Raw genomic sequence first — 12257 nt, forward strand, 5'->3', positions numbered from 1 at the left:
CCCAATTCCCAATTTAATTACCGATTGAATTAATTTTTCTTTTAATTATTAAGTAAAATCCATGCTTCTTTCTGATGCACTTAGCGCTCGCAGCTGATACTACATATGCTAGCGAGAGTAGTAGTAGCTGTATAGCGGGTCTTCACTCCTCACTTTCACTCATTCTTTGTTTTACGTATTTCCTCTCTCTACTGCCTTTCTTCCTACCCAAGTTTCTTCCTCTCTCTTTCTTGTTATTCCAATTTCCAAAACCACATTTTCACGCTAAATCTCCGCATCACTTAGTAGAACGAAGATATACCCTTCACGAGTGAGATTAACTGCTTTCTTGATTTCTTTAGCTGCATTGTTGTGTAGTGAGTATCCACGTCTTTTCGCTTCGGCAACCTCCGCTAGCTAGGTTCTTTCTTTCTCTAATCTCTAGAAGGAAAAAGAAAACAGATTTCAATTTTTTGAGTCAATGACTCGTTGACGTTGGCCGAATATTTTCCCCAAAAATGAGCGAAGAAAGTGGGACTGCGGTATTCTCGGCGTCTTCTCCCTTTGAAAGGTACACTTTTGCTCTCTATTCTTTATTGCTTTCGACAGTTGAGGAACTAGATCCACATTATGTGTTGTCTCAACGTGAATGGTGCTCTTTTGATTTGGCATGCAGGCGCTCGAAAATTTCATATTCAAGAGAGTTTCTTCTCTCCTTGGCCAAAGCAGATGGTACGGTAAAATTGCCAAGGGAGGTTAAGCTCTCATCTCCATGGTAAAAAAAAATAGATAAAGAAGGGAAAAAACTTTTCTGCTTTTATGTTTTGAAAGATTACTCTGACGCCTTCCGTTGATTGCTTGATTTGTGTGTGTTTATTGAACAGTTTTTTAGACGATGCATCGGGTCTTCTATCGCCGCCTTTCTGTGTTCCTGGTATTTTGATGCTTATATCATATTATTATGGATGATTGTTGCAATACTGTGGTTTTACTTTCACAAGATCGGCTTCGTAAATTTATGTTTTGATACAAATTCTGGATGTCATGAACGTCTGACCCTAAGTTACTCTGAACATTCTGGATAAAGCTAATCATCTACTGCATCGGAATAATGAACCCTATCGGCCTCCTTGCACCTACAAGGTATGGTTTCAGCTATAGTATTTTTTTTTTCCTGCTCAGAAAATTAACTTGTCTACGACGAATTTATTTAATGCGTGGAAACTTCTTTGTTTCTTTGTTTTTTCAGGCATTCCCTCCTTCAAGTAGCGATGGTAAGGACTTGCTTAATAGTGATACACCCGGATCTGCTGAGAGCACAAATCAAGATAAAGCAAAAGCAGAAGGCGAAAGATGGAGAAAAGGTACAATCCTCTCATTTGGTGCTTCATTGCAGTCGTCATAGGTTGTCAACTTGCTGACTCTGATAAGCTTTACACATATTGATAAGATACACACGACAAAACTTGTTATGGAACTGTGTATTATACAATATATATGCAATACCTGAAGATGAATTAAAATGCAGTTACAGTCAGACTGCCAAAGGAGGAAATTTGGTATTCAAGCAAAAACACTGATTCTGAAGAATATTCAGGCACATCTCTGGTGTCTCCAGCAACCAGACACTTGAATGTTTCACAAAGAGCAGGTCTGATTCAACCATCCAACGTGCCAAAGGCTACCAAAGGTTGTTGTCTCCAGCACCACCAGGTGAGTTTGTTCCACAAGTCCATGAACCATATACATACAACTCTGAACGTTCTATCCATGTTGGATGATAGTATGCACTTTATGGACTTTGAAACACATTCAAAATTTCAGATGGTGAATCCACCAGGAACTCCTCTTGTCATGGAACCGCTACAGGGAAGCAAACCATCAAACTTCTTCAGCCAGGAGAACTGTGGGAATAACCAAAAGAATCATGGTGAAGTGGAATATGAAACCCTTATCCAGGAGATGAAACTAAGTAATATACCAGTTTGTGTCCATGTTTCTCCACCAGCAATCGAAATATGTGATCTCTCAGAGTCGGACACTTCTACTACTTCTCCTGTAGAAGGTGACAAACAGTCAAGTTCTTACAGCAGCAGCATAGATGGAAGATCAAATTCTAGCTTTGAACTTTGTTTGCCTGATGAGGAGAGTTTGATTTGCTTTGATGGACCATTCTTGATGTCTGATGTGGAAAAATTGACAATGGTTGATGATTCAATGTCTAGTAGCGCCCCAAGCTCACCTCGCGATATGATTGAGAAGCTAGTAGAATCTTTACTCAATGATGAAAGCTGTCCTGCACCACATCTGAACGATCCTATAGTGCATCATGGAGCTGGATTGGAAGGCTATGGTTATCTTCCGCATGCACAGCATTCTTACACGGAGTTCTGTTCCAATCAACTGAATCTGCAAAGGGATGAACAAACGCATGGTAGTTTCCAGAAAAACTCCATCTATTCAGCAATGTTGTCTTCTGCAGCATCTCACTCTCTCCCATTCAGCACAGCTTGTCAACCCTTTGCTCTTTCTCACGATGAGCTGAGAAGAGTTCATGATCAGCTGAAAAGGGCTGATAATCGAATTGATCAATCAAAGCTCCAGCAGAAGATAAATACAGGAAACGTCAACTCAGCACCTAAAGTGTATCACATGTTGCAATGACACCACTTCACAACCTGAACTCAATGCAGAGCTGTACCTTGGGGAGTTTTTTGTAGGAAGTTATGATGATTTCATTTGCTGATTTTTTTTTTCCATTCATTGTTAGATTCTCATAGTGATAGCAACATCAATCATGAATTTGCACGCAAGGCAGTGGCACCCATACTTCGAATTTCGTGAAGGACAAGTAGCCAGATATGTTGTCCAAACTGGAACGAAAAGGACAATTGTCCGCTTGAATGTTTCATATTTTTCAGTCAAATACTAATAATTGCGAAATGTATATACAGTAGCTAGCATCAGAAGTAGTTTACGCAATAAATGGGTACACGTATATTCAGCTGCTTGAAATACCGTATTACATCAAAGGAATGTTTAGTAGTGATCACAGATAATGGTACAGCAGCTAAAGAGTAAAGTGGTAACTTTAGCAGAACTATGCAGTTGCCTTTCATCAAACTTGGCATTCTGTTTGATTTGATCACCAGTCAGGATAAGATATAGTTCGATTGAAGTTTTTGAAAAGTCGACACTTAAAATTTTGGTTTTATTCCTTGATTTGGCTATCTTTTCCTTCAAACATATTAAGCTCAAGGGAAATGTACATGGTTGATGAACCAATTGAGATTAGGTTATAAATAAATAGTAAGTATATTTGATTCTATTTTGAAAACATTGGTTTCAAGTAAACCAGGCCCGATGGCCTTCCATTATTTATAAGCCAGATCAAAAATTTTATACTGCCAATGTCTACACTTTTGTGCTGCCTAAAAACTGCCTTGCTAGTTGCTAGAATTAAACCAAAAAGTCTGAAACACATATTCGGTCCTGTACATACATACACAGAACTAGGAAAGCTATACATAGGGGCTTTATTGTATTCTTTTCTAACAAGTTGATTGATATATACATGATCTAAATGAATGCGGGGAATTGAAACCCTTGCTTAGTCTGGAACCTCTCAGCTTGCTGCCCTTCCGTGGCATCTTCATCTCATCACGCAAAATCCTAATCAATGACAACATCTAATTTGTGAAAAATGAAGTCATTTTCTGCCTCTGCCGCATCTAAGTAGCTGTCTTCAACTGCCCACCAGTCATAGGTCTATCTGCATTGATGTAGCTGTCTGTTTCGAGTTCCACCTCATACGAGGCAAGCAACCTTCTCTGCATGAACATATATGAATCTCATTATTCCTTCTATCCTTGAGCATGCAATTTGATGTCAACCATAGTAGTCGTTCAAGTTTCTACAGAGATGAGAATTTCAATATGTATGTGATGCTTTTGTAGGAATGTGGCACGACATAGACAGTTTCAAATAAATGAGGAACATCAGCATACCACTTCAAGCTATGTATCCACAGGAAATAGATTCATTATAAAGATCAAGCACTTAGATGCTGAAATATAACAGTGGGGTGAGCCTCAAGTAGGAAATATTCTGCTCATCATTACATACTTAGTTATAGCAATATAAATATCAATGACACAAATACTTACATGATCCTCAAAATCTGGGCTCCTTAAATTGATAGACAGATTTCTCATCAGTAGTAGCACCTAAACAGAGTATGATTTAGTAAGTACTTCTCTAACATATATTTATAACTTCACATTTCTAATATCCGTCCAAAGTCAATATTTCAAAGCCTTTGTAGAAATAAGGTTTCAATATCTTAACTCCATTTAAGGAGTAGGAATTATTTGTTTGAAGCAAATGGAAATGGACTGTCAAAAGAAATGATTCATCGGACAGTAAGAACACAGGCAAACATACCGTTTCAACATCTATAGGATCCATCCTTTTTAGTTTCTGTAGATGCCCAGTTATGCTTGGGTCAAATACACTGCCAATGAAGCGGTACACTTGAGTGAAATCCGGAAGAACTGAATGAAAGGGGAAAACGTTAGATTGACAATTGAAACAACAATAAATAATTAAATATTAAACAAATTGTCACATAGCCTGATTATGTGTGTATTTTTATCATTGATCATGGAAGGCCAAGTTTGGCACTCATGATAGTATCTAATCAATGGGGAAAAATCTATACATGCCCAGGTCATGCGACACTGTCACATTAGAGGATACATCTCCCCATAATTACTTCTTATGCCAAATATTCTTTAGTTATAAAGCACAATGTGTACAGACTATGCTTATAACAGCAATCTACAACCTTGTCATGCATACAGTATAATGTGATGTAACAATCAAATATGAAAAAATAGAAAATTAAATCTTTAAAGGCTTGCCTCTCAAAGGATGGCTATTGTTCCCTTGAACATTAGATTCACCAGGTGCTTGTGCTCTGGGAGTGCTTTCGCTGCTACTACAACAGTTATTTACTTTTTGCCCTAAATACATGATATTGCAAACACAAGAAATTAGTCAATAACTTTAACAAATCATATAAACAACTTCCATTAACTATTTGTCATGTATTTTTCCAAGTATGGAAAGTCGCAGCCTTTAATACCATGCAATGCATTGGCTTTTTGCTGCAGGGTGTTGTTTGACCAGGAAGACACCGCAGCGCTAACAATAGGTGTTTTAAGCATTGCTGAAGAATCAGGCTGCAGGACATGTCCACATTCAAGCAAAGCAGATGAAGACTGAAATGATCCAGATACTTGCGCGAGTACTGGTGCTGCGATATATCACTTGTAATTATTAGATAAAACTGAATTGTGTTTCCAAAAAGTGTATGGCAAAGATTACAACCATTTTTAGAAGCTTTCTGAGGATATGGATGAGCGGCTTTTCGTTTTGGTCTGGGTGGAGGAAGATGTTCACTTGTCCCGCTCTTCTGAACTTTTAGAAAGTATTTCTGTGCATGGCTACGTATCTGCAAACTCATCAGTAAAAAATAATTTTCAGAACTTAAATGGGAATAGAGGCATCTGTTATCTGTAAGTCAATTTAATAAGATACACACCAACAACTCTTATAAAATTTCAGATACTTTCAGATCTGTCAACCCGTCAACTCTAAAAGATATTCTTTTAACCTATTTCTTACCCATAAATTCCATATACAATCATATCCATCAATTCATTGAATCTGCAACTTTCTATAGTTCAAATTCCAATACATTTTAATCCTTCTATAGCAGGCACATGGAACTCACATAATACGTCAATTAATCTACAGTTGATGCTCTTCAAACTTTCAGCAAAGGATCAGCAGGTTGATATGCTTAATGGTTTCGCAACTTTTGTCTCTCACTCTCACCGCAGAAGAAAATTTTAATGAACAGAGGTTTCACAAAAACGCCTACCAGCACAGGCGCATCAAAAGTCAGTGAGAATGACATGGGAATCCAAGGAGATCATGACCTAGTAACACAGAATGACCAAAAGGAGAGGGAGTGCAGAAAAGGAAAAAGAAAAAGTTACATAATTTCATTCTGGACATCCTCTAATTCCTCAAGCAAGTGGCAAAAGCTATAATCTAACGACCAATTTAGGGAAACAGCATATTTCCCTTCCAGTCTAAAATTGCATCTGAAATTACCTGGATAACTGTCTTCGATCCAACAAATGCTTCAATCTTTTTCCAGTCACGGTCAAACCTGATTACAGGATGAAAAGAACAAGCATCATCAGATGATGTAAAATGGTAGCAGCAGGACGAGAAAAAAATTAAAAAAAATATATAAAAAACCAACAGAGATAGGAACTACAAATTAACTTGCATTTGAATGATAAATTTAATTTAGTGAGTTTAATAGTCTCTGTATTAAGTTTTTAACATAAATATGATTCTTGAGTACTAATTAAAATTTAAATTTAATGCTTCATTTTGCTACTAATTTCGTACTCAATTAGTTCTTTTTTATGTATATGGCTTCTCCCACATGAATTTACTCTAGTTGACAAGTGAGTTAAACCTATATTTAAATGCGACTTTAGTACATAAAGCTATTGCCTTTTGTTCTCAATTCCCATTCTCTCACTGGACAAGTGACAATACAACTCTGCTCTATCCCAGCTACATCATTTGCCAAGTTGATATCTAATCTTCAATTCGTTCGTTCATACAAGATTATCAGACTAAAAAATAATTTCAGCATCTGATGCAAAATTTTGATGCTATAAAGTAACTAGCGAGCAAAGGTTTTCTTCCTTCCCAATAGGAGAGAAAAAAGAAATCCACAAAAGTGAAAGAACTCATTACACTAAAAAACGGATAACAAAGTAAAAGCAGCCACAGAATCCAGCAACACACAACCATTCACAGTGAGAAGCGCTAGCTTGGCTATCATTTTTTTATCTTACATTGTTAATTCATCACTACTCCAGGTAGAATTTGAAATTTACCCCTCCCAACATCTTCAAACTCACCAAATTCACCATAGATCCCAAGATTTTAAAATTCAAAGCTTCACAATCACATGTAATTGTACCAATTCCTCAGAAGCAATTCTCCACAAATGCATGTCACATTTGAACTTCATAATTCACACATTACATCACATTTTCAGAATAAATAAATTGGAAAGGATAAAAAGATTGAGACTTTACAGTTGAAGAGCTTCGAGGAACTTGTCGTGCTCGGGTTCGGTCCAGCTCTCTCTAGATTTAGTTATAGTGTATGGCTTCCGCGTCTTCTTGGCGGGGTCCTCCGCCGAGTTGGCGGTGGACGCCCCCGTGGTTGCGGCCAACGGAACGAGGCTGGGGAGCGCACTGGGATCGAGGTAGAATCCCTCTGAGGGGTTCGGGTTCTTCGATACCATTTCTGTGAGTTTTAAGCAGAGAGAGAGAGAGAGAGATGCGGCTGTTATAGCTGCGAGTAACAGAAATTTATAGGGAATTGATTCGAGGTTGTTTCTTCATACAGTTCGCTTTCAGTTAGGTGCATGACCAAGACCAATGCCTGTTCACCACGTCATCATTTAAAATCTTATAGAGACACAGATTGAGCAGTTTACACTTTACAATGCACTTAATTAGTTAATTAAGCCAAACACTAATTAATCAGTATTCTTTTCTCAGTTTTGTGCATATTTTTATTGTTTATGACTTGTTAATAAAGAACCATAGAGTTGTAGCAGTTCATTTATAAAGTATTTTGTTAACATTTTTGTATGATTAATTAATTATAGTCCACTACTTTGGTTTGGAATGGGGATTGGGGAAAGAGGAAAATTCGAAAATATATATCAAAAGTGAAAAGCACAAGACATTTCAGGAGGTAGTTGTTTGCAATACATGGTCATGGTGTGTCCCAATTCCTCTCAGCCCATGTGCTCATTTATTATTGTTATGCCTCTCAAACTACTTTGTGCTTTGCTTTGGTTGTCTACAGAACTAGAGCTTGGCTTATAGAGATGGTGAAAACTTGGATTTAATAGAACAAGTAAGAAGAGAAAAGTGGCATTGGATTTCCATGGTTAAAGAACTAAGAAGTCGGTTATACACTTATACGTGTCAGTGAAAGGGTGTGTTGGGTCCAAAGAAGATGGGCCCACAAACCACGCAGTCCAGAAGATATCCAACAAGATATTTTGTGGTAGGCCCATGATTGTACGGTATGGACCAAAGCCCCTTTGCTTGGATTTCCCTTTCCATCTGTGTCATAACTCATAACGCATAACCATCAGTCATTTGTTGTAGAAATAGATCCTTTCAATTTCTTTAACAATTTAGAGGATAAAGTATAATTTTTAATTTTTTAATTTTTTAATTTTTTTTAGTTTTATTTATAAAATTAATAATTTATCACATTTTATTTTTTTAATGATTAAAAAAAATTAAGAAGATCTATTTGCATTTATTGCTACTGCACTTTGATATCTTTATTGGATTTCATTGGTGGTGTAAAAAAAGGCAATTGCATTTCAATTATTGATATTGTGTGTAAGTAATAAACGGTAATTGCTACAGTGTTTAAAGTTTAATGTTTATTACCTTAATTTGTTAAAAAAATTAAAATTAATATTTAATTTAAAACTGTTATAAAATAACTAAATAAGGAAGATAAAATAAAGAAATATAAATGAAAGACTCTAGTATTAATATTCACTAATATTAATATCATCCTACCATAATAACTATAATTTATATATTAATACTATATTTGTAATATGAAGAGAAAGAAAAGCTTCGTAGAGAGAGAAGAAATGCTTTTATTGATGTGTAAATGGCTTCTGATTAAGCCTTCTATTTATACTTGTGAAAGTCTAACTTTCTTCAACATTATTAATTATAATCTATCTTGAGAATGTTAGCTTCTCATAGGAATGGGCATCCACGTAGTTATCCTTATCACAACACTCCCCCTTGGATGACCATTTAGGATTATTGCCTCGTTAAAACCTTACTAAAGAAAAACCCAGTGGGAAAAAAACCTTAGTAAAGGAAAAAGAGTACAATATCCTTTAGTGATGGGGACTGCCTCATTAAAAACCTTGTCAAGAAAAACCCAATGGAAAAAAAACCTGATCAAGGGAAAAAGAGTACAGTCTCCCCCTCTTGCCGACATCATTTAATGTCTCGAAATCGGCGCATTCCAATCTCATGTACCAATCTTTCAAAGGAGGATTTTGGGAGTGACTTTGTAAATAAATCTGCCAGATTGTCACTTGAACGGATCTGTTAGACATGAATTGTCCCCTCATTTTGAAGATCATGAGTGAAGAAGAATTTGGGAGAAATATGCTTTGTTCTATCACCTTTGATGTATCCACCTTTAAGTTGAGCAATGCATGCTGTATTATCTTCAAACAGGACAGTTGGAGCTATCTTATGATCATTCACGTTTTGCAAGTGAGTCTAATTCAGCCTTCATGGCTGCTTCCCATTTTGGCCAATCATTCCTTTGTCGACATTCTTCAACTGATCTTGGCTCAAGATCCTTACTTTCATGCATGATATTTAACGCCACATTATATGCAAATATTTCATTGACAATTGTCTTATTCCGGTCCCATTTCTCTCCTGTAAAGACATAATTTATCGAGATCTCGTCATTTTCACAATTTTCAGGTACCTGAACGTCTTCTGGCGTTATATCAGAATTTTGGACAACTGCAGGTGTCTTTACTATGTCTTTTTCAACAGGAATCGTATTTACCTCTTTTCTCTTTCGAGGATTTTTATCTTTGGAACCGACAGGCCTGCCACGCTTCTGGCGTGTATTTGCTTCAGTGGCAGTTTGTCCAACTGGGACATCAATTCGAATTGGGACATTTTCTGCCCTGCCACGCTTCTGGCGTGAATTTGCTTCAGTAGCTACTTGTTCTACTGGGACATCAATTCGAATTGGGGCATTTTCCGCTGGTATATAAGATTTGGTTATCCTCTTTGTATCGGAAAACGCATCAGGCAATTCATTTGCTATTCTTTGCAAATGTATAATCTTTTGAACTTCTAGTTCACATTGCGCTGATCGAGGATCTAAATGCATCAACGATGATGCATTCCAATTAAGTTTCTTTTCAGGAAGCTTATTCTCTCCCCCTAATGTTGGAAATTTTGATTCATCAAAATGACAATCCGCAAATCGGGCTTTAAATTCATCTCCCGTTTGTATCTCAAGATACCTCACTATAGAGGGAGAATCATATCCAACATATATCCCCAATTTTCTTTGGGGTCCCATTTTGGTACGATTAGGTGGTGCAATGAAAAATTCGCCAGCATTATCAAGACGAATTGCTTTGATTGGATTTTCTGGAAATTGTGCTTTTAATCGAATAATTTGAGCCAGTAATCTCGCAAACGCCAGGTTGCGAGAAGATAATAAGCACACATGTGACCATCTCGAAGATGCGTCTATCAGGACCATAAAATATCTAAAAGATCCACATGGTGGATGAATAGGTCCACATATATCACCTTGAATCCTTTCTAGGAATTCAGGGACTCAAATCCAATCTTTACTGGTGATGGCCTTAAAATTAACTTCCCTTGAGAACATGCAGCACAACAAAATTCACTAGATTTAAGAATCTTCTGGTTCTTTAGTGAATGTCCATGGGAGTTTTCAATAATTCTTCTCATCATGGTTGTTCCCGGATGACCCAATCGGTCGTGCCAAGTTATGAACTCATTTGAGTTAGTAAACTTCTAGTTTACAATGGCATGTGATTCAATTGCACTAATCTTGGTATAATACAACCCAGATGAAAGTGAGGGTAATTTTTCTAATATAATCTTTTTATTTGAATCATGAGTTGTGATATATAAATACTCATGATCTCCCTCATTCATAGTCTCAATATGATATCCATTTCGGCGAATATCTTTAAAACTCAACAAGTTTCTTCGAGACTTGGTAGATAACAGTGCATTATTTATTATAAATTTTGTTCCTCCAGGAAACAAAATTATAGCTCTTCCGGAGCCTTCTATCACATTGCCTGAGCCAATAATAGTGTTAACATATTCCTCTTTTGGCACAAGATGGGTAAAATATATATCACTTTTGAGAATAGTGTGCGAACTTGCATTATCCGCAAGGCAAATATCTTCAGAATATGTCCTTGCCATTTTTCTTCAAAGAACAAATGATAATAATGATAAAATAAGTAGAAGTACATGCACAGTAAAATTATTCACATGAATACTTAACAAACACATATATTAAACTATTCCATCATTAATCAAATGGCCAATATTTCCTTCAAGATCCTCAAAGAAATTAGATACATCATAATGAGTGGTGGAATTTTCATCATTTGAAACAAAATTTGTTTCCTTTTCTTTGTCAGCCTTTTTCAAGGATGCTTGAAAAAGATCAACTAGGTGCCTTGGGGTACGACAGGTACGTGACCAATGGCCCTTTCCACCACAACGGAAGCATTTATCCTTAATTGATTTACTTTGCCCATTGTTTCTTTCTTTATCCCACTTCCGGTGAGATATTTTCTTATGAACATAATTTCTTTTTCTTCCATAATTTTTTTTTGTTACCAAAATCTTGCCATTTACCTCTTCTGGGGTTATAATTTGCCGCATTTACTTCAGAAAATGGGGCGGCGCCAGATGGGCGCGCTTCATAATTTCTTAAGAGCAACTCATTGTTGCGTTCAGCAACAAGAAAGCAAGAGCTCAAAAATTTTTAAATTCTTTTTCTCGATACTGCTGCTGCAGGAGCACATTCGAGGCATGGAAGGTCAAGAAAAAATATTTAATATCAATAATACCATCCTACTATAATTATAATCACTTATAATTATGATCTCAGAAAGTAAATATAAAGAAATAAAATAGAAGGAATAAATCAATAAAATATTGTGCAATAGTCGTGCTTCGAGATTCTTTAAAATCCTTCTGAGGTCCATTGTTTAAAAGTAATACAGCTTCGAGAAAGTAGAACTTAAATTACGAGAATTATATAGACCTTTGTTAATAAATAGTACTTATAATCTACGACTTTAGGTAGAACTAAGTTACCTAGAACTTCTATGGTAATTCCGACTTTTATTATGTAGGGTCTTCCTATTTCGGTTTAGGTACTAAAAGGAAGCAGTAGTAGAACTTCATACTAACTTTTTACTTATAGGGTGTAATTTTCTAGGACGTCTAGACACCTTTCTGGGACTTTTTTCCATATTAGTACTTTTCTGCCACTATGAAGGAGTACGGGCTATATAATCTTTTTTT

The 12257-nt window shown here is 36.3% G+C and overlaps 2 protein-coding genes across 8 annotated transcripts; one reads left to right on the forward strand and one right to left on the reverse strand.

Moving 5' to 3' along the window:
- LOC110266485 lies at positions 109-3206 on the forward strand. 3 transcript variants are annotated; one of them, XM_021111303.1, is made up of 7 exons: positions 111-550; positions 656-754; positions 864-913; positions 1043-1122; positions 1229-1343; positions 1508-1692; positions 1804-3206. In XM_021111303.1, exons 1-7 carry the CDS (start codon positions 498-500, stop codon positions 2641-2643), a joined length of 1422 nt encoding a protein of 473 aa, XP_020966962.1. In that variant the 5' UTR covers positions 111-497; the 3' UTR covers positions 2644-3206. The 3 variants fall into 3 exon arrangements, with proteins under 3 accessions (XP_020966960.1, XP_020966961.1, XP_020966962.1); XM_021111301.1 differs by having other exon boundaries at positions 109-550; positions 1508-3206; XM_021111302.1 differs by having other exon boundaries at positions 110-550; positions 1067-1122; positions 1508-3206.
- LOC107619038 (protein REVEILLE 6) lies at positions 3323-7499 on the reverse strand. 5 transcript variants are annotated; one of them, XM_021111305.1, is made up of 9 exons: positions 7173-7253; positions 6163-6220; positions 5927-5984; positions 5371-5494; positions 5126-5296; positions 4902-5003; positions 4423-4532; positions 4146-4205; positions 3327-3892 (listed from the first exon to the last, which is right to left on the reverse strand). In XM_021111305.1, the coding sequence occupies exons 3-9, from the start codon at positions 5960-5962 to the stop codon at positions 3740-3742; spliced, it is 756 nt and encodes a 251-aa protein (XP_020966964.1). In that variant the 5' UTR covers positions 5963-5984; positions 6163-6220; positions 7173-7253; the 3' UTR covers positions 3327-3739. The 5 variants fall into 5 exon arrangements, with proteins under 5 accessions (XP_016176733.1, XP_020966964.1, XP_016176732.1 ...); XM_016321247.2 differs by lacking the exon at positions 5927-5984 and having other exon boundaries at positions 3323-3809; positions 7173-7490; XM_016321246.2 differs by lacking the exon at positions 5927-5984 and having other exon boundaries at positions 7173-7499.

Source organism: Arachis ipaensis, chromosome B09 (genome assembly GCF_000816755.2).
Source record: "Arachis ipaensis cultivar K30076 chromosome B09, Araip1.1, whole genome shotgun sequence".
NCBI lineage: Eukaryota > Viridiplantae > Streptophyta > Magnoliopsida > Fabales > Fabaceae > Arachis > Arachis ipaensis.